This window comes from Acomys minous (assembly GCF_964271855.1).
Source record: "Acomys minous genome assembly, chromosome: 9".
Classification (NCBI taxonomy): domain Eukaryota; kingdom Metazoa; phylum Chordata; class Mammalia; order Rodentia; family Muridae; genus Acomys; species Acomys minous.
Genome location: NC_140490.1, coordinates 88124413 through 88150696, shown reverse-complemented (window position 1 = coordinate 88150696; position 26284 = coordinate 88124413). Strand labels below are relative to the sequence as shown.

The 26284-nt window shown below is 46.7% G+C and overlaps 1 protein-coding gene across 1 annotated transcript in view; it reads left to right on the top strand.

Moving 5' to 3' along the window:
- Positions 1 to 25719, top strand: part of POLR3B (RNA polymerase III subunit B) — a 96830-nt gene extending 71111 nt beyond the window's left edge. Inside the window, exons 23-28 of the mRNA XM_084796283.1 lie at positions 69 to 211; positions 14784 to 14887; positions 15351 to 15517; positions 16974 to 17087; positions 20396 to 20569; positions 24173 to 25719. Of these exons, the coding sequence (XP_084652409.1) occupies positions 69 to 211; positions 14784 to 14887; positions 15351 to 15517; positions 16974 to 17087; positions 20396 to 20569; positions 24173 to 24302 (832 nt within the window). The 3' untranslated portion in view covers positions 24303 to 25719. The remainder of the gene's footprint in view (positions 1 to 68; positions 212 to 14783; positions 14888 to 15350; positions 15518 to 16973; positions 17088 to 20395; positions 20570 to 24172) is intronic.
- The last annotated feature ends 565 nt before the right edge of the window (positions 25720 to 26284 follow it).

Below are 26284 nucleotides of genomic sequence, written 5' to 3'. Positions count from 1 at the left end.
TATGTTATAAGTGACGGGCTGACAACAGGCAGTGGGAAGCTATTTTAGTGACTGTGTCTCCACATCAGGTATAAAGGTGCAACAGACTCCTACATTGAGAAAGTGATGATCTCTTCCAACGCTGAGGACGCTTTCCTCATCAAGATGCTCCTGAGACAGACGCGGCGTCCAGAGATCGGAGACAAATTCAGCAGTCGTCATGGACAAAAAGGTAAGCATGACCCCAAATGTTTCATCTTCTCCAGATTCATCTGTTAGTGTCTTGATGACATTTAGAGGTTTATTTGGTAGAAGTGTTTATCTCATCATTTCTTTCATTTTCATTTCATTCTATGCCCAGAATTATAAATCCAGACACTGTACGTATGAAGTATATATGGCAGTGACAGTGACTCCTCTTATGAAAAGCACCTGCGTTAGCCAGTCTGTGTTCTGTTGTGTAATAGGGTCAGCACTAGGAGGGACCTCAGAAATAAGTATCTCTTAACAGCTTTGGTTATTCTCATCTTACTTGACTTTCTATCTAGATAGAACAGAATTTGACATGTTAGAAAATGTCAATATTCCTTACAAGAACTCACACCATAAGAGAATATCCCATAATATATCAACCCACGCATGTCACATTGCAGCCCTGTCTCGTCTGTGTCAACTTGACAGAAGCTAGGGTCATCTGAGAAGAGGGAACCTCGGTGGAGGAAATGCCTCCACAAGATCCAGCTGTGAAGCATTTTCAAATTTAGTGATTGCTGGGGGAGGGCCTAGCCCATGTTGGATGGTGCCACCCCTGGGCTGGTGGTCCTGGGTTCTATAAGAAAGCAGGCTGAGCAAGCCCTGAAGAGCAAGCCAGTAAGCAGCACCCCTCCGTGGCCTCTGCATCAGCCCCTGTCTTCAGATTCTCACCCTGTTTAAGTCCTTGTACTGACTTCCTTTGATGCTGAACAGTGATATGGAAGCCTAAGCCAAACAAACCCTTTCCTCCCCCAAGCTGCTTTTTGATCATGGTGTTTCATCACAGCAATAGCAACCCAAACGAAGACTCCTACCCAAGACCATCTCATTCAGTGCAGACTGGTGGGCGTGTCAGTGCTTGTCTAGTAGGTACTGGTCGCACTGAACTTACGAAGGGCAGGACCATGTTTTTTTCAGTTGTAGAGCCTAATGAAGCCTTTGTTGGAGCCAACTCTTGAGTGAGTACTTGGTAAGGGTATCTGAGTAAACAGGGGAGAGCTGAGGCTGCCTTCAATTCTTGACGGGGGTAGCTTGTCCTGGGGATGATTTGAAACACTCTGAGTCTGCACACAGGCGTGGACAGAGCACTGCTGCCCAGATGAACCCCAGTCAGTAAGCTCCGTTAAACATGGGCCTCTAAGTGAAATGTCAGGAAGGCTTTGTGCTGTAGCATTTTCCCAAACTGTTAATATGGCAGGGATCAGGCTCACTGACAGAAGCATAGTGGCTTTAGAGCTCAGTTGCTCCTAGGGCCTCTGACATACACATTTCTCTGCAAAGCTCAAGGGCGTCTTCCCGGGGTGGCTGACCTTTTCTTCAGTGAGGACTTTGACTTCCTACTTTCCTTTTCCAGATGCCTTTTAATCCAAGGTAAAGCCTTCTGATGAGCCTTCATTCCCCTGACAGGCCCGCTGTACAGTTTATCAGATTCATTGCAAAGCCAGAAAGCAGAAAAGGAAGCAGCCAAACAGAAAAATAGGTAGCATTCACTTTAACAGAATAATGAAAGACCAGGGTTCTCATGGGAATTTAACTTTACTTATAGTGTTTATTACTTCTATCAAGTAGTAAACACAGTATTTTAGATGATATGTGTGTTATGTATGTATGCAGCAGTGCAAGTGTGGTGGTCAGGGGACAGCGGTCAGGAGTCTCCTTCCATCAGGTACGTTCTGGAGTTCAAACTCAGGTCATCAGACTTGGCAACCAGCACTTTACATGATCTCACTGGCCCAAAATTAAAGGTCAACTTGTTGTATTTTCAAGTGGCAGTTTGGGCTGATGATACAGTTCTATGGTGCATGACTTCCCTCTTGAACCCTGCAAATAGAAAAAGAGAGCCCGTATGCTAAAGGAAAAATTGCTCCTTGTTCGTCCTCCATCTGTGTGCACTCCCGGAAGCACTCTCATCCATCTGTGTCTTCATATCGTACCTAAGTATTCTTAGACATACCCGTTCGTTCTTGGTGTTTACTGATTTACTCTTGGTAGGTTCAGGAACTTACACCGCTCCTCTTTCCGTCCTACATTACCCCTGGGTAGGACTGTCATAATCTTGAGTCATTTCATTTCATAGGCAGTAGTCAATACAAAATAAGCAATCATTCGTGTATAGCTCCTCTGTAGCCTAAACTTCTTTCTGAAGGAATAATTTCTCCTCATTTATTTGCAATTCTGGGGATTACCTATTTGTCTTTATGTTGTTATTGCATGCTGTCACCACTCTTTGTGCAGTTTCCTTCTACTTGGGGGCACACACAGGTCTCCTTTATGGAGCCTCCGATTTTCCTGTTCCAAACGGCGGTATTCGTTCTCAGAGCCAGAGCGTCTTGGCTGTATTCCGAACTCAGTTCTGGGCTAGGGAGACAGCTCAGTTTGTAAAGTGCCTGCTGCACAAACAGTGGGCCTAAGTTCAGATCCCCCAAAACTCCTGTGAGGGCACCAGGAGTAGCAGTGCACATCTGTAATCTCCGCACTGAGGAGGAGAGGGAGGACTAGAGGACCCCTGGCTCGCACCAGCTAGTTTGCTGAATTGCCGGGTTCTTGTTTTAGTGAGAGACTGACTCAAAAAATATGGTAGAGGTCAATTAAGGAAAACACCTGCTGTTGAACACACGTGGGGTGCTTTAAATAACATTCATGAGCCAACAGTACACCAGAGCCAGAAACTGTCTTGTGCAGAGTGCTTACTGATTGAACGCCAAGTGGCTGTTCCACAGGAAGACTGGGTACACACTGTATTAGTATACTAAGGCTGCTACAGCCAGGCCCACAGCTCTGGGAGGCTCACAGCAGCAGTCCATTTTCTTACTATCTTGAGGCTACCCATTCAAGGGCACCATGTCAGCAGATAGGGCTTCTTCTGAGGCCTTGCTCCTTGGTTTGCAAACTGTCACCTCACTATGTCCTCAAATGGCATTTTCCCTCTTCACATATACCCCTAGTGTTTGTCTTACAAACTCACCAGGCGTATTGGATTAGAGTTCATCTCCGTGATTTCATTCACCTGTAACTACCTCTTATGTTGTCTGGGGGAGAGGGAGTAGTGGTTTCCTTTGTTTGCTCTTAAGACAGTCTCACTATGTAGCCTTGGCTGGGTGTGTAGTCCAGCTGGCCTCCAGTTCACAGAGATCCACCCGACTCTGCCTCCTCCGTGCTGGGATCAAAAGCCGGTGATCACTAAATACAGCTGCTTTCTAAGGTTTACTGAGAGTCAGGGCACCAACATGCTCACTTGGGGAGACACGGTCAGCCACAGATAGCAAGCTGCTGACTCCTGCTTCTAGATTCTTCCTGTGTTGTTTAACTTTTTCTCCTCCCCAACTCCCCCTCTTCTTATAGAGTAATTGTTCTGTAAATAATTGAAAAAAGGATCATAGGAAATAAGCCTCACGAGGCTGTGTATGTATAAACATATCCCATCCTCAGTAGGCCTCTCCTGATCTCTGCTTTGTTGGGAATATTCTAATATGAAAATTGTTTTCCCTGAGGATTTTGACAGCATTATCATGTAGTAAATCTGGCGTTATTCATATAAACTGTATGTTGCATAACTCATCATTTTTGTACTGTTTCCCTATAAGTTTTTGTGTATTGGGGTGTGTGTGTGTATGTGTGTGTTACATGCATGTATATATGCAGGTGCCACATGCACATGAGCACATGTGTGTAGAGGTTCAGGGTTGGCATCTGGTATATATCCTTGCTCATGTTCTACCTTTTTGTTTCTCAGTGAACCTGAAACTCAGTGGCTCGGCTAGGCTGCCTGGCCAGTGACCTTCAGGGACTTTTCTCCCTTAACCATGTAACTTCAGCTGATCTGTGCTACTGTGGCTAAAGTTAGTCCGGGCAACTTGTAAGTACAAAGATTTGTTTCTTACAGTTCTAGAAGCTAAAACATTCAAGGCCAAGGCTCTCACGTCTGTTGAGGGCTTTTTAAAAAAAAATCATCTCTTGATAGACAGTGAAAGGGCAAAAGAACACACTAGAGAGTAGAGAGAAATCATGTGATGCAGTGTGCAGCCTCAGATGCCTCTGTCCTCAGATGAGCACTGATCCTCTCATGAGATGGCACCTTCTACCCTAAACACATCCCAGTGGTCCCCACTGCCCAACACTGTTACACATATGTTTGCGGACTGAATTTGCACATATGTTTAAGGACTGAATTTGTCACATATATGTTTAAGGGAATAAATCCAAACCATAGGATGTCTGACCTGAGCTAGCAGTTTGCTCTTCAGTAAGATGGGCGGGAATGAGACAGGAGCCATGTTCTGGATTTAGGCAAGGGCACCTGTTCAGAGTTTGAGCCTCAGGTGTGAGATGTCTGTAGACCTTTAAGTAGAGGAAGCAAGTGGGCATGAGGCTGGAGCCCAGCTAGAGGTTAGAGATAGGGGTAGGATTTGGGAGTCAGGTGTGTGCTGTTGATCCCCTAACTTATAGCATGGTGCTTTTGGTGTAGTGATAATTTGCAAACATTTTATGTGTGTTCTGTCCTTTCACCTGTACTGTTGTAGTCAGTGCTGGGATTCCTAGCATACAGAATAAGGCATGTCAGAGAGGACATCTGTCTGATACAGCTTAATGCTTGCAGAACCAAGATTTGAATCCAGAACTTTCTGAATGTGTTGCCTCTTCCATTAATCTGGCCAAAGGTGGTTCTTTGTTTCCATTGACATTACCTCTAGAATTGTCACAGTCCTGGAAATGTCTCCATAGAAAAGCTCCAGCCTTTTCCTGAGACTCCATTGGAAGAAATCTTCCACGTTTTTTCTGTGTCTTCTTGAGAGGGGCATCTTTTCAGGATTCCCATTTTCCCTAGATGAATCTGTTTATATCTACCACGAAAGTAAAGCAAATGCTGCCATACCCGAGTGGGCCCGGAGCTGTCCCGAAGACATACTCCCCAAAACTGTATTTCCTGGTACCCCTGCTCTACTAACGTCAGCTCATCATGGAAGTGTCCCTGCTCCCTTCTTTAACTTATCACCTGCCAAGGCTTTAGTAGCTTGATTGATTAAAACTCAGTCTTGTGAATTTGAAGAAAATTCAATAGAAAATGAAGTAAAATTCTGAGCCTTGAGTTTTGACCATTCTCCCGATCTTCTGCTAGAGGAAATAGCTAAAGCCAGAAGAAGGGCTGTGGAGTTAGTGCCGGGACGGTGATCACAGTAGCAGCACAACTCGGGGGGTACAGCCCAGAGAGGAACTGCGTCATATCTTCTAAGAGAGGCAGACACTGCCAAGTAAAATGAGAATGCATTGGAGATCAGGATCCATAGCACCAGCGTGCTTTTATTAATCATTACAAAATGGACTAATAAAAGTCTCACGAGTTTGTGGAGTTCTGAGGTGTATGCCCCAAACCATGTTCCTTTCAACTGATTTGTCATGGTCCAGACACATTCCAGGATAAGAACAGTGGATAATGGAGCTGAATTTCCACTCTTGAAATGTGGATTTGTTTAGATACTTCAGCATTGCCTGCAAGTTGATCCATAAGTCTTCTAGAAGAAAATCTACAGGTTATTTTTATTTAACATGTATTTATGCTCCACCTTTTAACCATGGAGGTAAGTTCTTGGTGTTCAGGGAGTAGTATGGTTTGTTATCTGGTTTTGGTTTGTTTGTTTGTTTGTTTATTGGTTGGTTTTAAAGCTGTTGTTAGGGGTTCCCTTAGTGCATGTATAGTACACAGATTAGATTACATTTCTACACTAATACCTCTTGAGACACCCTCTCCAGCAGGCAGCGGCAGCTTGGAGATCTTAGTCTCATGAGCTTAAGTGTTGATCCTTGCTCAATCATAGTCACTCCAAATGTAACAGGGTGACTATAGCTAAATGAGGCAACTGGGGACAGGAAGTTGAGCATTGGTAGCTCTAGGCTATGCACGATCAAAGAGCTAGCGAAGGTTAAAGAGGATAGAATGTGTAAGTAAGCTGGAGCAACGGAATCCATGCCACAGCGTGCCCACAGAAGCAGCGTGGTGAGCAAAGACCGTGACTGGCCAGAGAAGGACGCCTGTAAGCCGTAGACGGGTTTTATCATTCCCTGTAGCATTACCCTCTGTGCCCTCCAAAACCCGGTAGGCCGGGCACGGTGCCACAAGCCCTCACTACCAGCACTTGCTGGGCAGAGACAAGCTGATCCTTGTGATTTCAAGGCCATCATGGTCTGCAGAGCAAGTTCCAGAACAGCCTGCCCTACCTAGTGAGACCCTGTCACAAAATAAGAGAACAAAACAGAAACACAAAAAGCAGCAGCAGTACTGCAGCCCAGGACTGAACTGACAGCCAGTGTTGCAGACGGATGAAGATGAGAAGCAGAGCAGCACGCTCTCCGCACGCTGTTGCAGTCTGCTCCCTGTGACAGTCAGGGCGTCTTCATGAAGAGCACACTGACTCCTGTTGGGTCTTCGCTTGATCCATTATCATCAGCAAGACTGTGGCAGGTCATCTGCTGGCCCACGGGGCTTTTGATGACGAATATCTGGGGTGCTGGCTTCCTCAGTGAGGGCCTCCTCTGCAGCACAGGGTGGGGGGCCATGTGTGTTCGCAAAGGAGGCAGATCGGCTTGGGTTTATGTTCTTTGGGGAGTTTTGATCTTTTCCATGTTTCTGGTGTTTCACTTGGGAGTGAAGCTGTGACTCCAGTGGTTTATGTGGGATGACCTTCCAAAGGGGCCGGCAGAGAGCGGCGCGGGTCTACAGTGTGTGCTTTCCTATCCTGTCATCATCAGCTTTGTAGGTAAAGATGCACAGACATGTTCATATAGTGCTGACTGAAACCTAGAGATCGTCTTCCTTTTTGAAACAGAAACAAGTATATTAGGCTCTTTGGCTTTTTATAAATTAAAATCTACATTGAGGAAACTCTATGTAGAATTTTTTAAAGTTGGAGCCAAATAATATTTTCATATTGAGGTTGTTTCCTCTAATAATTCCTTCATTAGATTTCCTTCTTGGTCTTTTTTAATTTTTTAGGAAAGGACGATATTAGCCTAAGGAGCTAAGTTTCATCAGGCAAAGCGAATTATTATATTTCTGGATATCCTCTTTCTGTTGCTGCCGTTCCCAGTGAGCAAGGAAAGAGTAGACTCCTTTGATGTGGAGAGGGGGAAAAAGCAATATATCACTCTCCTGAAAGAACATTTCTCAGTCTCTCATGTGAAAAAGGATTAGCACCTCCAACAAAGGTCCCGCAGATCACAGAACCGCAGCGATGCCAAGCACTGTTTCTAAGGAAAAACTGTATTTGAGCAAGAGTGTTTGTCCTGGCAAACAGAAGCGTTTTAATAACTGCAAATCTGAGCTAATGACACCCATTCCCTAGGGCCCCCCTTCGCCCTCTGGGACCAGAGAGCCAGTTAAAATGCCTGAAGTCAGCTGTGTGTTCAAGTAGAAGCTTCGTCTCATCAAAACCACAGCTTTCACTTAGCACTTCTCTGTACTTACTTGTCGGTGGCTTGGAAAGGATTGTGTATTTATGGACAGGATTTTCTAGAATAGTTATCTTTGACTCTTGATCAAAATAAGTCCCATTAAAAGATTGCTTGCCTCTAAAAACTTTTGAGTAATCTGCTAAAGTAATTTATTAATGTTTTGGTGAAGTATAGCTTAAAAGAAGTTCTGCCCTTACCATCTGGAACATGTAGCTTCCCTCTGCAGTGCTGTGAAGAGGCTGCGAGGAGCAAGAAACTCCTTGTGTGTGCCAGAAAACCCGAGAGCAATGTTTGTTCATTAAACAAGCTAAAGGCCAGTTTTCCCAGAATTTCGTTCATTATGTTTTTTCTGTAGTGTTTTCTAAATTGGGTGAGTGAGAAGATCTCAGCCTAGAGTAAAAACCACATGGCTGGCACCTTGTCCTCCCACAGCACTTGTTAAAATCCTCTGCCAGGCCACCTTCAAACACACTGGATGTTTCAGGCTCGCTGCCTGATCCTGCTTGAATGGAAGTTTCTAAGTGGGAGGGGAGAGCGGGGTGACTGATTAAAGTAGTGGTGAGAGCCCAAAGATAAGGTGCATTTTGTCCAACATCCCTAAAAATCCGAATCCAAGCAGGAATTCCAATAATCTACTAATATTAAAAGTCTGGATTATGCCCACATAGACGCCTCTCTGTAAGAAGACTTTACTTCAACTCGTTTTCTAAGAACAAGTTTTGGTCCTCTGTCGCTCACTGCAGCCCTCTGCCCTTTTTGTAAATACCCAACTAAAGCTTCAAAATTAGGGTATTTAGTGTTTTATGGCCCAGAATAAAAATCTCCAATGCTGTTTCCAAATAGTGTAGGCTCAACACATTTCATTAAGTTCTTGACACGTTTAGCCATGTGTATTTTGTAAAGTTCCTATGGTTATTGTTTTACAATAGCTGCTTCCAGAAGCATTGTAAGGGCTTCAATTAATCAGCCCTTTGTGTGCCTCAGACTATGCAAATTTATCACATCAAACCATTCAACTGCTCATGGGAAAGCCCTGTAAAAACGCTATTGTCTTCTCTCGCCTCTTCTCATTTAGAGTGATGTTTTAATAAGAAAGCTAATCAAGTTTTCTTATGCGGTATTTATCTGTTAACATGTAAGGAATAGCCGGACTGAAGTTACAACAGCCAGGATATGGCAAGTGACGTGATAGATCTGGACGTGATATGGCAGCTTTTTTGTCCTCCCTTTCTCACCCCTTGGGATGACTTAGGTGGTGATGAGAGAAAGAAAAGGTTAATTCAATAACTGGAAAAAGGGAAAGAAAAGAGTAACCACCTGTGTTAGCCTTCACATTTTGATTTGGAAATTTACATTTCTGAATGTATTAAGGCGCACAGACATGAGTTTATTAAGAATTTCTTTCTTGATGTGAGCGGTCAAAGTGAGAGCGTTGTGGCTGCTGCTTTGGCCCTATTGCGCCATGTTCACCAGCAGGACGCAGGTTCCCACTAGACACTCGTGCCTTGGCCCTGAGTAGCTGTGAGGTGTGAGACGGCCAGAACAGCAGACGGGGCTGCAGGCTCCGACCTCTGCAGCCGACATTCCTGGCTGGCCCTTCATTAAGTTGATCTCCTCTTAGTACTTCCTGCTGAGAGCAATTAGCTTTCTTATATACTAATAATTCCTTGTATTTAGATTTTCTCTAAGGACCATAAAGTTGCTCTCAGACATTGGCTCATCAGTTCTTCTGACACATTGCCTGATGATGGGGGTGCTAAGCATTCCCCGGTACCGACTAAGCTCCTAGGGCCTGTCTCCTCTCCTTCCATTCTAGCCAGCACCAACTGCCCATATAGTAATGCTAAACAGAGGACCGGCAGGTTAAAGTCACCTGACTCCTTGTCCTCCCTCCGCTGCACTAAGGTCCAAGGAGAGATAAACTATAGATATCATCTCCCCACGTTCATGAGCCTCATGAGCATGGCATCAGCCAAGTTTACTGCTTCACCACCCAGCCTCTTGGTGCAGTGTAACTGCAGAGAGCAGGCTCACTTCCTACAGAGTAACTGCAGAGAGCAGGCTCACTTCCTACAGTGTAACTGCAGAGAGCAGACTCACTTCCTACAGTGTAACTGCAGAGAGCAGGCTCACTTCCTACAGTGTAACTGCAGAGAGCAGGTTCACTTCCTACAGTGTAACTGCAGAGAGCAGGCTCACTTCCTACAGTGTAACTGCAGAGAGCAGGCTCACTTCCTACAGAGTAACTGCAGAGAGCAGGTTCACTTCCTACAGAGTAACTGCAGAGAGCAGGCTCACTTCCTACAGACTAACTGCAGAGAGCAGGCTCACTTCCTACAGTGTAACTGCAGAGAGGAGGCTCACTTCCTACAGAGTAACTGCAGAGAGCAGACTCACTTCCTACAGTGTAACTGCAGAGAGCAGGCTCACTTCCTACAGTGTAACTGCAGAGAGCAGGTTCACTTCCTACAGTGTAACTGCAGAGAGCAGGCTCACTTCCTACAGTGTAACTGCAGAGAGCAGGCTCACTTCCTACAGTGTAACTGCAGAGAGCAGGCTCACTTCCTACAGTGTAACTGCAGAGAGCAGGCTCACTTCCTACAGAGTAACTGCAGAGAGCAGGCTCACTTCCTACAGTGTAACTGCAGAGAGCAGGCTCACTTCCTACAGTGTAACTGCAGAGAGCAGGCTCACTTCCTACAGTGTAACTGCAGAGAGCAGGCTCACTTCCTACAGAGTAACTGGAGAGAAGAATCACTTCCTACTTCCTTCCATCCAGTGAGTTAGGTTCTAAGCCGTGTGATTTCAGTGGCCCTCCTGGAACATTGAAATGTGCCAAGTGCAGTTATAGAAGGGCATTGCTCGCTCCCAATGTTGACTTGGATTAATCTGTGTCAGCTACATCTGCCTGCCTGAATTTTGTGTCCTCACCTTCTTACAGTGCTAATCACATGGTATAGACTTAGTAATACTATGTGACAACCAATAGGAGACCATTTGCTAGTCAGCCCTCACTGGTGAGGGACCTCGGAAATAGTGTTCTAATTAACGGGTCACTACAATTGTTGTCTACAGTTAGCATCTCCTCCTGTCTTCAGATAGCTCTAGAATGGTCTTTTATTTTTTTTTCCTGTTTTTGGTGTGTTGTTTGTGTATGTGTTCCTTTTTGAGATAGGGTCTAGCTGAGTAGCCCAGGCTAGCCTTGAATTCAGAATCTTTGGGCTACCCCAGTACTTGTATTACTGGCATGAGCTACCACAGCCTGATTTTCCCTCCTGATACGTTAACTCTTATCTATTTCATTTAAAATATTCCATCATAGAGGTCTAACCCACTAAAACTAATAGGCCAGTTGCTATTAATATTAGTTATCAGAAATACCTTTTAAGAAAACCAAATGAAACGGGAAGATACAAGTGAGGGGATAACAATTGAGATGTAATCTGAATAAATTACTTAAATAAAAAATTTAAAAACCAAATGATTCATAATGCCAACTGGCCTTTCCCTGGGCAAATCAGGTCTTATATGATTTCTGGGTTGCTCTCTGAAACTGTAGAAATAAAGGTAGCAACTTGGTATAGGAGCCTGCAGTGCCCAGGTCGCTGAGTGGCCTGGCACCCAGCTGTAGCTTCCCTGGACCCCATAAGTTCTCCTTCTTTACGCTTGGAATTGGTGTCAGTGCTGATGGAGTAATATTCTCTTGCAAGGCTTCTGCTCTTTACTTTGCCAGCTTCTATTTTTCTTCATTGATTTGTGTTTGCTAAGAGTCCTGTGATACAGTCTGTGGCCTAATTCCCAGTTGCCTCCAGGAGGCCACCGAAGTTCCTGAGCAAAATGTATTTGCTTTTTGCTACCAGGAGGCTGTGCTCTAAACAATGGAGTTGAGACATCAGCGTGAGCCAGGGGATGAAATTTTATTTTAAAATCTGAAATGCTGCGTAAGCACTGAAGGTATGACTCAGTAATCATTTCCCAACAGCTCCCATTAGCCACGCTTTACTTGTAGTCTGTCCTCTTTCCAGGGATCCAGGGGAGCGCTAACCCGCTGAAGCACACTGCATATCATTTGCATTTTAAGCCAGCATTCAAGGGAAGTGATTACAACTTTTCAAAAGTTCTTAGTCCTGGAATGGACTTTATGCCTCTGTTCCTTGATGAAAACCCGTTCTAATTTTTCATTGGAAGAAAAGAAACTTTCCCAGTGTGGTGAAGATCTGAATACTTTTGAACCAGAGGGATATGGAGGGAAGGAAAAAGAGGGAGAATGTGCTCGTAAGATTGAGAATGTTCTTTACCCCCGATGGAGTCAGTGAAATGCAAACTTAAAAAATCATCTGTCTAATTTGAGATTCAAGATCATCAAATTCTGTCTAAATATTTTGTTTTAACTCCTAAGCTCATTATGGCCCCTTTGTGTTAACTTGTATTAAACTCTGTCAGCTATGACTGGTCTCATAAGCACAGTCAGTGGGGCAGAATAAGTTAATTATTTACTTGTGTCACTACTGCTCTTCATCTAATGAAATGCACAGCTGTGTTGGATCTGCAGTTGGATGTGTAGCTCCCATTGTTCCTCAAGGCAGCAGAGGGTAGAAGCCGCCGTGATGGAGAGCCCTCGCCTCTCTCTGCTGTTCTGGCTTTCTGTGTCGATTTCATGGGTCTTTTATCATTCACTTTCACACAAAACAAACAACACAGGGCTGTCTGCTATGGGAACCATCTTGGCATATAAAAGGGTTTTCAGGGACTCAAGTAATTTTAAGTTAGCGAAGATTTAATTTTTGGCTTACAGGTGCCCTTGGTTCAGATATAACCAAAGCAGTTCTGTTATGGGACAGAATAAAAAAAAAAAGATCCTGTGTATATTTTTTGCCACAAGTGTCAGGAAAAGACAGATAATTTTAAAACTTCCCAAAAGGAAGCTAAGTAGTAAAGATTAATTGGGCTTGGAGGAAAATGACTAGATTCTGATTTTAGGAACGAGCATTTCATCTTAATAGCATAATGAGGTTGAATTGGCTCAATTAAATGTGTCAACTTAAAACCAACAATACCAAGTGCAGGCCTTCTATCTTCCTGCCGTCCCCAAGTCCCAAGTACGTGTCCCACTCCCTCAGTCTCTTCTGGGACCACCTGTAGCCACCCCTCCCCAACTTCTCCTGGTGCTTTGGAGGGTGGGCAGCATCTTACCCCAGGCTGACACCAGCATCCCTGTGAGCTCTGCCTAAAAGGCTGCTGCGTTTTCTCTGGTTGTGTTTAGGGGTATCACCAGCTCTCACCAGATGTCACAGGCTGCTTCCAACATTGTGCTCGTTGCCGCACGATGTTGTCAGAGTTTGATCTCTTTCAAAGTAGATTTCCCAGTAGCTCTCAGGTTTTGTCAGGTAATTTCAGTATGGATAAGATGTGGTTTTACGGAAGATAAAAGTCTCATACTCTGCTTAATATAAATTTTGGCACACAGCTGGAATTGAACTGCAGCATACCAAATGACTATTTCTGTTATTCATACAGGAAAGCATTCATGATATGATTTTTTTAAAAAAACAAACTTTTTCCACCAAAATAGCTGTCAAAGGAACTGTATGCTCTAGAGTCCAACCTTACAGGCCTAGCTGCTGTCTTACTGGCAGCCACTAGAAAACAGAGTATTAACACAGTTCTGAATAAGCACGTGGATTCTTTCCTCTGCGTTTTGGCTTTTCATGATATACATATCATAAAGGTTTTATTTTAAAGAAGTTTGGGGTTCTGGAGGTACCCTTTCACTCCTGCGCTTCAATAATAATAACTTTAATTTAAAAGGAAGCAAGTGGCTTGAATTATGTAGAGGACAAACAGGAATGGAAATCTCGGGTTTTTCATAGGACTTGAGTTGGTAAGTTCCCACACAGGGGAAAGAAGTTTTCTTTTATTACTATAGTCTAAGAGCATTTGTCTCCCTCTTCTGTGCTGTTGTGTGTACAAGTCTTCCAGTTCTTACATAAGTTGTAATTGGTCACCTAAAAATTCTATTCCTTCTTCTCTTCCCAAGGCGGGATGGGTGCGGGGGAGAGACAGAAGAATTCAAAACTATTTAGCAACCAGATCTCCTCAAGCTTAGAACACTGTTACCTTAGGAGAATGTCAGCGCGGGGCAGAGCTGGGAGGCCGCTGTGCTGTGCTTTCATTCTTAGAATTCCATGTCTGATTCTGGTCTTCTGCTGTAAGAATGATTTGCCTCTTACTGTCCTTGTTGGACTTTACAAGTTCAATCAAAGATCACTTTTCTAATGTGCTGTAAGCTATAGGAATTGAAATTCCTTAGGGCAGGTTGAGCTCAGGCAGGGAAGCCCTGGCAAGGAGGGCCAGCCAGCCAACCCTTTGCCCAGTGGGTGCACCTGTTAGCATTTCAGCCATACCAAGGATCCCTCTTCTTTTCTTTTTTTAATGATTTACTTAGTCTTATTTTATGTGCATTGTTGTTTTGCCTGCATGAATGGGTATTGGATGCCCTGGAATTGGCATTACAGACAGCTGTGAGCTTCTACGTAGGTGTTGGGAACTGAACCCAGGACCTGTGGAAGAGCAGCCAGTCAGTGCTCTTAACCACTGAGCTACCTCTCCAGCCCAGGCACAAGAATTTCCTGTCACAGGTTTTTAAAACCACATTTTACATACTCAGTCTTATTCAATCATTCTTCGTTCGCTGGTCAGAGAATTTGCATTCCTGTGGTTTGGGCGTAGAGCCCAGCAGACCACAACCTAGCTGATGAGGAGCCGAAACTGCAGATGGCAAGGCTTCTGGGACAAGAGCAGGTCTGAGACTGCCCTTTGGTCTTCACAGGACTTAGGGAAGGTGGGACAGCAGCCTGACAGCACCATTGTGTGCTGTGCCAGCAGGCCAGTCTACAGGCTACAATACTTTTCTGCAAGGAGAGTCATTTTTGAACTGCTTGGCTAGCAGGGTTGTTGGAAATTGCTTTTGTTGCTCTCGATGGAGACAGTGGGGAGGGTTTTCCAACAGTGAGAATAGAGATAGCAGCAGGGAGATCCCAATTAAGTACTGTGTTCGTCCCTCCTGCCCATGTGCTTTACATGCCATAAAATCTCCTCTCCCCCAGGTGTCTGTGGCCTGATCGTCCCCCAGGAAGACATGCCGTTCTGTGATTCTGGCATATGTCCGGACATCATAATGAACCCACACGGCTTCCCATCGAGGATGACGGTCAGTTCCCTCAGGACTTTTCAGTGGCGTGCTGCTCTGTGGAAGGAAGCGGAGCAGGCAGTTAGTTTAGTTACAGTGAGCGGGCCCCCTGACAGATGAACGGACTCGATGTCCTCTGCAGTGATTGACACGTGCATTTGCATTTATTTGGTGTAGGTGGCAGCTGTGGTCCTCAGCACCGAGAACCCTGTGTGCTGAGCCTGCTGGATGTCCCTTCCAGCAGTCGCTTCCTGGAATCTGTAGTCCTTACCTGAAAACTAGGGAATACAGCAGGGGAAGGTAGTCGCATAGTCCGGGGCTCCTCAGCAAGATGCCAGCCAACGCCAGTGTTAGCACTTGATCACTATTGGTAACTGTGCTGATGGATGCTGCTTTTCCAAGAGCGAGCCAGAGAGAAATAGGCCAGGATTGCTGCAGGCTGCAGGTAGGCACTCACCTAGTCTGTTCCCGCCCCATCTCACAGGTCGGAAAGTTAATTGAGCTGCTGGCCGGCAAGGCAGGGGTGTTAGACGGCAGGTTCCATTACGGCACTGCCTTTGGGGGGAGTAAAGTGAAGGACGTGTGTGAAGACCTCGTGCGCCATGGCTATAACTACCTGGGAAAGGACTACGTTACCTCGGGCATCACAGGGTGAGTGTGCTGCTGAGTAGAGAGAAGGGGGTGAGCGCCCTGAAGAGGTAGTACTGTAGGGTGTAAAATCCCAACACTGCCTTAGTGGGGCGGAACGAAGCTGCACTGTTTTAGGAAATCTGATACAAGAAAGGCCACATCAAGAAACCAGTCATTGAGGATGACCACTTGTGTTGGTAAGACTGCCATTTAAAAAGTCAGAGGTTCCACTTACCAAGCTAGGATTTCTGTGTGGCTTTTGTGGAGCATATTAACTGTGTGTGATGCAGTGTTTCCTAAACTGCTAGATTTCCTTTGCATTTTTGTTCTGAGCACCAGAGACACAGTGTTAAACACCTAACATGTGCTAGGCATCTAAGGGCTAGTGGTAAATAAAACCGCAGAACTGACCACTTAGATTTGTCATTTGACGTGGAACAGTAGCAGACACAAGGTCACTTGCAGCAGGCCCTCAGTGACTGCCTGCCAGGCAGGTGCAAGCCTGGTTTGGTTTGGCTTTGAGGTGTTTGGTTTTGTTTCTGTTGTTGAGGATTGAATCCAGGCCTTCATGCACGCCTAGCAAGTACTCCATGGCTGAGCCTCACCCTCTGCCCACTGGCCAGTTAATTAAAACTGCAGCCTAGGACTGCCTGTTCCCCGTCTCGCTGTTCTCCATGGCATTCATCACTCCATGATACTGTTGTCTGTCTCTCAGCTGGGACACAGCCGCCATGAGAGTAGGTTATCCCATAAGGTGGCAGCTTCCAGCCCGAGGTGTGGTTGGGTAAGACAGAGTGAAGGGTCTACCTGTCACCTTTGACAGACACAAGTCCATGCACTTACTGTGAATGACAAGGTCTTGCAACTCAGATCACACAGTGTGCCTGATCAACTCAGCTGCTTCCATGCCCTGTGGCAGAACACCCAGGAGCCTTGACTCAGCGGCTAGAAACACTACTGCTGCTGCTCCAGAAGACCCGTGTGGGACCCAACACCTTCTGGCCTCTGAGGGCTTCTAAACCAGTGTTCATGTACTCATGCAGGTACACATGCACACGCACGCACACATACACACACACACACACACACACACACACACACACACACACACACTGAGTGAATGAATGAACGAACAAACAGACGGATGGATGAACGAACCTTTATGACCTCTGGGTCATGCTGTGAAGCTGCCCTTGGGTTGAAAGCCACCTGAACACAGGTGCAGCTCAGTGAGGCGTCTGTGAGGACACACTACTTAACTGTACTGCTGCAAAGAAGTGTTCCAGAAGCGAGGTGTGTGCAGGGTGTGCTTCTGTGGCTTCCAGCCTTTCCATTCACTATGGGCTGAAGATCACATAGCTGCTCATAAATCTCTGAGAAAACAAGGTTAGGACCTCCTGGTGACGAGGCCTAGAGAAGGTTGCCTGTCTAGTTACCCCAACTCTGTTTCCTAACCCAGTGCTGACTTTTCTTTCAGAGAGCCCCTAGAAGCATACATCTATTTTGGACCTGTGTACTACCAGAAACTGAAACACATGGTGCTGGATAAAATGCATGCCCGGGCCCGGGGACCACGAGCAGTCCTTACCAGGTCAGAGAAGCCCTGGGTGGGGAGGGCATGGAGCACCATTCACGTCTCTATGGTCATAAACAGTCCTAGCATTGGCTTAGTTACTTTCTGTTGGTGTGACTTAAATATGTAATATATACTTAACATATATGTAATGTGTGTACACACACACACGCATGCACACACGCACACATGCGCACGCCCCATGACCAAAAACAACTTAGGGAATAAAGAATTCATTTAAATGTTATAATTCTCAGGTGACACTCCATTACAGAGAGAGGCCACGACAGGAACTCAAGGCAGGAACTGGAGCAGAGGCCATGGAGCTGCTTAGTGGCTTGCTCTTCCTGGTGTTTTATACCGTCCAGGACCATCTGGCTAGGGATAGCACCGCCCACAGTGAGCTGTGCCCTCCATCATCTCTCAGTAATCCAGAAAATAACCAACAAGCTTGCCTACGGGCTGATCTTAGGAGGCGTTTTCTCAGTTGAGAAACCTTTCTCTCAGAAGACTCTAGCATGTATCAAGTTGGGGGAAGAAAAACTAGCCAGGACAATTGATCACTTGTGAACTTAACACAGCACTATTCAGCTGTAATATTCAGCTATAACTTTTCCTTTCTCATTTGTCACCAGGATGTCATACTAATTTTAATATCATAACATAAAACATACCAACTGTTAGCAGTTCCATGGACTTTAAAAATGCAAACTCTTTAGAAGTTCAGAGTTCCTCTAAAGTTCCAAACCACCACTACCCCTCCCCTACTATGTGTTCCTGTAAAACCTCAAAACAAGTTAAATACTTTATTTCAAGTGGGAAGAATGAGAGCAGAGCCACAGTCAGCTCAGCTCTAAGCTTGTCAGCGTCGTGAGCGGGAGTTTGTTGGAAAAGGAGTTAGAGCAGCAGCCGGCCTTGTGTAGCTGCAGAGCTGTTCTCATGGGTTCAAAGTGCAGAGAAAGGTGCTGGGGAAAAGAAAATTGCAGTTCAGGCCTGCTAGGCGGCCCCATGGGTTAAGAGTGCATCTAGATCGTGTCTCTCCCCACAGGACTTGTCATAGAATGCTAGTGAATATGGACCACGGGCACGTGACAGATGCTCAGTAAATATCTGGTCCTCTCATTCACTGAGCTTGCTGTACAGGGGAGGAAAACGTGGCAGCCACTGTTTGGCTTTGCTTTTCTACAGCCAAACTCAATCATGACCATAACCTGAACAGATGCAATGCTTGCAAACATCGTAGATGCCTGTGTGCTTCACTGACAGGGCTGGAGGGAAGGCTCAGTGCCTAAGGGGTCTGGAGGGAAGGCTCAGTGCTTAAGGGGTCTGGAGGGAAGGCTCAGTGCTTAAGGGGTCTGGAGGGAAGGCTCAGTGCCCAAGGGGTCTGGAGGGAAGGCTCAGTGCCCAAGGGGTCTGGAGGGAAGGCTCAGTGCTTAAGGGGTCTGGAGGGAAGGCTCAGTGCCCAAGGGGTCTGGAGGGAAGGCTCAGTGCTTAAGGGGTCTGGAGGGAAGGCTCAGTGCCCAAGGGGTCTGGAGGGAAGGCTCAGTGCCTAAGGGGTCTGGAGGAAAGGCTCAGTGCCTAAGGGGTCTGGAGAGAAGGCTCAGTGCCTAAGGGGTCTGGAGAGAAGGCTCAGTGCCTAAGGGGTCTGGAGGAAAGGCTCAGTGCCTAAGGGGGCTGGAGGGAAGGCTCAGTGCCTAAGGGGGCTGGAGGGAAGGCTCAGTGCCTAAGGGGACTGGAGGGAAGGCTCAGTGCTTAAGGGGGCTGGAGGGAAGGCTCAGTGCCTAAGGGGTCTGGAGGGAAGGCTCAGTGCCTAAGGGGTCTGGAGGGAAGGCTCAGTGCTTAAGGGGTCTGGAGGGAAGGCTCAGTGCTTAAGGGGTCTGGAGGGAAGGCTCAGTGCTTAAGGGGTCTGGAGGGAAGGCTCAGTGCCTAAGGGGTCTGGAGGGAAGGCTCAGTAGTTAAGAGCGCTTATTGCTCTTACTGAGAACCTGGTTCAGTTCCTAGCATCCCTGTGTAGTTTACAATCATCCATAACTGTAGTTCCAGGGCACCCAGACCCTCTCCCAATCTCTGAGGGCACCAAGCACACACATAATGCACATATGTACTTGCAGCAGAACACTCATACAGAAAATGTTTTTGAAGACAAATAGGGAAGAAGGGCTAAGATTCTCAAGGCAGTTGTTGCCTGAGCAGTGAAGCCCTGTGTGGGCAGTGCTGTCCCTCCTGAGGTTCCATGTCAGTCACAGTGTCCCCTTTCAGCCCGGAGCTGTCTGGGAACAGCTGTCTATAGTAGGCCTCTTGGCGGCTGAAATGCAAGCACAGATCTGCCCACATGTAGATGCCCACCTTCACCTTGTCCAGTGACCTCAGGTGGAGGGAGTGGCTGTCTCGTGGTGGGTCCACCAGCAGATAAAAATGGGCAGGGACTGTGTCCTTAGGGACGGTTCCTCCACACAGTGCTCCTTCAGACCTTTTTGTTAGCTTTTCATATGTAGATGTTTCTTTCAAATAACCTGCTCTTGGATTTCTCCGATTTCTCACTATAACACCCGACTATATCAAGAGCAATATTCCCATGTCAGCATATGGTGGGAGGCACTGTGTTCACTGTTTCGTGGGGAGCCCATTCTAGGTGGGAACAGGCCCACTCCAGTGTGCTCTCTCCTGCCGTGAGAAGACGCTAACTAAGGAAAGGTCAGCTTGGCTTCCAGGCTATAGTCCACGGCCTGGGGCGGCCTGGTCAGGAGCAAGCAGAGCCTGCCAAGGAGTGCTGCTCACTGGCTTGCTTTGCCTGGGTTGCTCCTCTTCATTCCTCATGCAGTTAAGCACCACCTACCCAGAGATGGCACTGTCCACAGAGGGCTGGGCCCTCCCACGTCCATCAACAATTAAAAGAAAAACGGGGCCCACAGACATGCGCACGGGCGAGTCTGATGGAGGCAGTATTCGTTTGACATGCCCAGGTGTGTCTAGGTTCTCAACAAGGTGACAGAATTTTGCTAACAGCAGAGAATCTTTGCAAGAGCTACTGGAGACCCATGTGCCTTCCACTGTCTGAGTCCCTTTCTTCTCTGCCTCTAACTGGCATTGCTATGCTGTATGATAAAGACTATAGGGTTATGATATGCTCCCCGCCCCCAGCACACACATGCAGTAGTGTGCTGTGTTGAAGCTCTTCAGAATCACTGGGAGGAGACCAAGCAGTTTTAGGTCACTGTCTGATTGGTGGCTTGGTTGTAGGAGAGCCTATTCCAAAGCCGTGCTTTCGATCAGCATTTGATACTGCCTCTGTTTTCTGTGCCTAATGTGGGTCATTTACTTCAAAGGCAGCCCACTGAAGGACGATCTCGTGATGGCGGCTTGCGTCTTGGAGAAATGGAACGCGACTGTTTAATCGGCTATGGAGCGAGCATGCTCTTGCTGGAGAGACTTATGATCTCGAGTGACGCCTTTGAGGTTGATGTGTGTGGGCAGTGTGGACTCCTGGGATATTCTGGCTGGTAAGTGAGTGGTACCACGTGTCTCTAGACCACATCCTTCGGCTTAGGTCATGGCTCAAGGACTGCTCTGGGCCAGACCCACGTACTCTGTCTGCAGCCTCGGCCTGTGATCACTTGTGTGCCACCATTTGTCCTTGTATCACCATGAAGAGATATGTGCACATTGTATCTTTTTTTAATGATTTATTTTTGTCTTATGTGCAATAGTGTTTTTGCCTGCATGCATATCTGTGCAGGGTGTTAGATCTTGGAGTTACAGACAATTGTGAACTGTCATGTGGGTGCTGGGAATTGAACCTGGGTCCTCTGGAAGAGCAGTAAGTGCCCTTAACCACTGAGCCATCTCTGCAGTCCCGCACATTGTATCTTTAATGCTGTATTTATACTGCTGTCATGTAAGCTCCTAAACTTTATTGTAATTTTAATAGTATCTTAGGGGATGGAGAGATGGCTCAGCATTTGTTGTTCTAGGATCTGAGTTCAGTTCCCAGCACCCACATGGTAGCTCACAACCATCCATAATAAGAATTGCTACCTTTAAATAAATAAATAAATAAATAAGCTCCTTAGGGGTATTTGTATCAAGGTCTGTTATGGTAACCTTAGACCCCAAAAATCCAAATTACCCATATCTTACAGACAGCGACCAAGCTAGGACTAAGACCTGGTGTGTGTACCCCCTTACCTATGGCAAGTGCACTTGACTGTAGGCTGGATGATGCACAGGCAGTGTCTGTCTCAGTCACTTACCCAGCAGGCATTCAGTGTCTGCAAGTACAGAAGAGCAGAAGACACCCCGGCTGCCCCCTGCGATCTCTCTCGCTGGCCCACTCTCGGGTTTACACTGCTAAGTGATGCCTGCCTTGTGGAGTTGCCTATACATCCACTGTACAATTTCTAAAGCTTCTAATTTCCAGTAAAGTGTGATGTCTATAGGCCACCTGGACGAGTGATGCTCCCTGGCTTCTGCTTGTGTTGTATAGAGGCAGCACCTTTCTTGTTTGTGATCACACCACTCTGCCAAAGAACAAAAAGATCTGCTAGGGCCAGTCAGGGTCTGGAGCCAACAGAGCCTATGGGTCCCAGTTTCTCCTCACTGAGGTCTCACCGTATCTAGGACAGACTTCCAGGGCTGGGGAATAGCCATGGCACCCTGTGTCCTCTCATAGGCCCTACCCAGAGCCCATCTGAGAGGACAGCCTGTGAAGCGAGGTGAGCGTTGCTGGAGTTTGAGGAACGCGTGGCCACCTTCCCCACAGGCTTTCCTTCCCTACAGCCTCCTTGCAGACAGTCCCAGCTAACTGCCCTCTTGGTTACATCAAGCAGGGTAAGGATTAGCAAAGGGCTGGGCCTGTGTGATGGCTTAGAAAATAAAGGTGCATGCAAGCCTGGTGACCTGTACGTACGTAAACAAACAAACACAGGAAAATAGAGTACGTGGCTTTGTTTGTTTGTTTGTTTTTAAAGCAAGGGAGCTTCTTAGAGAGCGCAGTGTTCTTGTTAGCTCAGTGATGAGCCTCGCCGCAGATTACCTTATGATTGCAGCGTGGATGAATTCATGAGTCCTGTTCATAAAGAAATCATTAATGTGGACACTAATGGAAGAGGTGGCCACATTTTGGTTCATTCTTCCCATAAGGTCACAGAGATGGTCACATTCTTAGGAGAGTAAGCCCAGCCCTTTCTTTTATCAATGAGATGGGGGTTTGTTCAGTCCTGGGATGTCCATTTGTCTTTTGAAATGCATATTGAGCGTATGTGGGCTGTATAAGTAAGGTGGGGGGGGGGCAGCATAATAGGACGGTCCCTGCAGCCCAGCTCCCCACGCCCAACCCTCCAGTCTGCTACAAGGGCCTTTAGGGGATTGCTGTGAAAGTGTGGCATAGAATAGTCATTTCATTAAAAACAGGAACCATGGGACTCTAAAAGGAGTTCTTGCTTCCCCTTCCTTGTATCTCCCCCACCCTCTCACAGGAAAAAGAGACCGTAAACCAGGAGTCCAAGGCCCAAGGCTTTGTCTCTGTCAGATGCTTAGGTGACCCTGACTTCAGCAGAAAGGCAGTACGAGCTGCTCCATCATTAAACCTCTGCTTTTGCTGCCTTGTTTGTCTAGTGCCTAGCTCACCTGACCGCGACCCTGATTATGGGTTGGCTATTAGGTCCTTTGAAAGGACTTGATTGGGATATGTGGTCTGATGGTCTTTATGTGCAGCTGCGTAGACCTGATATGTCTGGCCTGAGTGTCCTACTTATGCCCTGTTGCCAACAGGAAAAAATCCTAACCTATTCTGTAGTCTGGCTGCCTCCTCATGTGCTCCTCTCTGGCTGAGCTGCATAATGATGCTGTCCTTTTTCCTGTCATTACCTGGCCTGTGTGCCCAGCTGGTGGGAGGGAGCAAGTGCAACCAGTTAGAGGAACTCGCCCTCTAATAAGCCGCACAATGGAGGCTGGGTAATTAGAGCGGTTCAGTACCCAGGAGCAGGCCCCTGTGGGTGACTTGCACATTAGCAGGGCATTGCTGTGGGGAGGTTTACAGCAAGCGTGTTGGTCCTCAGAGGACTCAGGGCAGAAGTCACTAAAGAGCCCCATTAAGGTAATTAGCTCGTAGAGGATGCTGCACTGGGCATGCACCTCGGGTGCAGCCCCTGCTTCCACTTGCTGTCTTCCTCCTAGAGAACAGTTTACTTCATTGTTCTTGGCAGGTTTTTACCTTTGCAACTTGTTCAGACATAGTTAACTAGTTTATATGTGTGAGTATGTGTGTGGGGGGGGGGAGAAAGAGATTGGAATCAATATATCAGTATATTAAGATTAATAAGTTATCCAGACTATGAATCAGCACATATGGAAATTTTAACTAGATTAACTGAAATTGGAGTCACCATGTAATATACAGGATAGGAAAACCAGGAAGAAGTTACAGCCTGTTTCCCCAGTTTAATTAAAGTAATGTATGAGTGTGATTCCTGAGTAATTTAGACCCATCCAGGTATATTAAAAACACTTGATTCTAATGCACTACAGGCATCTTTGGGCAGTCTTCTAAGACATTTTATATCACTACAGTTTATCTCATCAGTGTGTGTCAGTGTCAGCGTGGGTGGTGGCGCATCCTTCTCCCACCTGAGCCCTCAGGAAGCTCTGTCCCTGAGGCCACCATCACCATGTAAATTCTCAGCTTTTCTAAGATTTAAAACAGGGGAAAGAGTATGATGCCGCACACTTTAAGTGCCTCAGTGGTAGAGATGCCCCCAAACACATGGGGGCTGGGGGGAGGGCGCTGTCAGCAGAAAACCCATCCAACAGTGAGACATCTGACTGGCTCAGGTTCCCATGATTCCTATTTCTGGAATTCTTTCAAAACAGTGTCTAGGCAGATGTTTTTTTTTTTGAAGAGAAAGTTCTAGAAATGCAACTAATGGACTCAAGTTACATGCTTTTAAACTGCAGGGAATGGATTGTATCCATCTTGATTTTGCGCCCACAGATATACCTTTAATTTTTGAGCCATCGGTCCATGTCTGGGTGATGGGAGAGGAAGGTAGCAGTACCGTGCAGGCCTCTGTTCCCGCCCCTCTCACGCATGTCGGCTTGGGTTTTAGGTGCCACTACTGCAAGTCATCGTGCCACGTGTCCTCCCTTCGCATCCCGTACGCCTGCAAGCTGCTCTTTCAGGAGCTGCAGTCCATGAACATCATCCCCAGGTTGAAACTGGCCAAGTACAATGAGTAAGGACGGGTAGCCTCGCAGCACAGAGAGAGCTCTCAATGACTTCCGTGATCATTCTGCTTCATGAAAAACTGAGAGGAGGAGGAAGAGGAGCTTCCTGAGTTCCAGAAGGCTGGCTGGACAGCCTTGACCAAGAGCTTCAAACCACAGATGCCAGACCTCACAGACTGAAGCAACATGCTGAGTCACAGGTGGACATAAACTGAAGAGATTACCAACTCCTGTTAATTTCTTTTGTTTTGTTTTGTTTTGAGTTGGAATCTCAGTCTGTATTGCAGGCTGGATTTGAACTCACCTCCTGCCTCCATCTCCCACAAGTGCTGGAGTTATGGGTATGAGCTAGCATATCTGGCTTATTTATGTTAATTATATTTTTTAATGTACATATTAGAAAAAACTTACTCCTTAAAATTCCCTCTGACATCGTCCGGTTAACAGAACTCTGGGTTCTCCTCAGATGTTGAGGAGGTAAAGAATCATTTGACTTGGGACTAGGAAGTTAGTTAGCCCAAGTACCCTTTGCACACACAGGACCCAAGTTCATCCCCAGCAGCTGGCCATGACCTCTAACTCCCATGTAATAGTCTGGTACTGTAGAGGCAGGGAGCAGACAGGCAGGAGCCCTGGAGCTTACTGACCAGCCCTGTAGCCAGTCAGTGCACCTCAATTTCAGTGAGAGACCCTCTCAAGAGTTAAAGTGGACAGCAACCAAGGAAGACCCCAGTGTCTACCACTGGCTTACACACTCACAGAGAGAGAGAGAATGGTTAGATTTGCTGGCACAACTTTTGCTGGATTGAGAAGAGTACAGCATGCTCAAAGGGCAGCAGGTGACATGTGGGCGCTCTGTGCCGTAGAAAGGCCAGCACATACATTTTGGGTCACACGCTGAGACTTTAACCTTGGGGAATATGGTCAGCGCAGCCCTCCTTGTAAGAGTGCCCTTCCTTATTTACCAGACGTGGGTCTTTGGAACCTCCAAGCTACCTGAGACTAATCCATGACACCTGGTCATTTCCTGTGCCTTCCATCCTACCAGGATGCTAGTTGTCCATTCTCTCAATTGTTCTTAATAGTTGTTTCCTAAAGCCAGATAAATATGTATACTAAGAAGTATTTATAAAAGCAAAACAAAAATAAGACAGCCAGTCGATGATGGCGGCGGTGCATACCTTTAATCCCAGCACTGGGGAGGCAGAAGCAGGTGGATCTCTGTAAGTTCAAGGCCAGACTAGTCTACTGAGTGAGTTCCAGGACAGCCAAGGCTACACTTTCTACAAAGTCGAGTGTGCAGATGAGGCTGAGCAGCCCAGGACTTTGTAGGCGGCTGCTCACCTTAGGCTGATGCCAATGAGTCACTGATCCAAAGACTTAGCCCTGATGTGTGTTCTTCACAATAAAAATGTGCAAGTCAGAACAAGTAGTGTGAGAGCAGCGGCTGTGTGAGTGGGCAGCCTTCGGTGCGCCTTCAGTGACTCACGAGGACTGTGAAGTCAGAAAGCACCCACGTCTTACGGTTGGTTGGTCCCTTCTCTGACTCACCCATTCTTATTGATGCCCACCTCCCCCCCCCCTCATATAACTGTACTGCGGTGTGCGTAGTTGGGCCACCAGAGGATTTTTTTCTAGGGAGATCTTGCCTGATTCTGCCGACTCCATTAAGGGTTGATAGCCCTGCACTGCCAGGCCCATCCTGTCACTGACCACTTGGGTCCTTTGGAAGGAGCAAGCCTGTGTTCTGGGTGCTGGCACCAGGAACACAGAATCCAGAAGAGATGGCCCCAGGCTGTGATCAGACCACAGTTAACATCACTGGTGTCGCAGGAGCACCCACGCACACTGACTGACACTTGAAATCTTGAAGTACTTTTCAGCTAAAAAGCTGAGGCAGAGTAGCCAAGGACTGCCCCCACGCCCACCTTCACTCCCCAACCCCCCACCTCTCACTCCCCACCCCCAGCCAGCACCACGCCACCACACAGGGA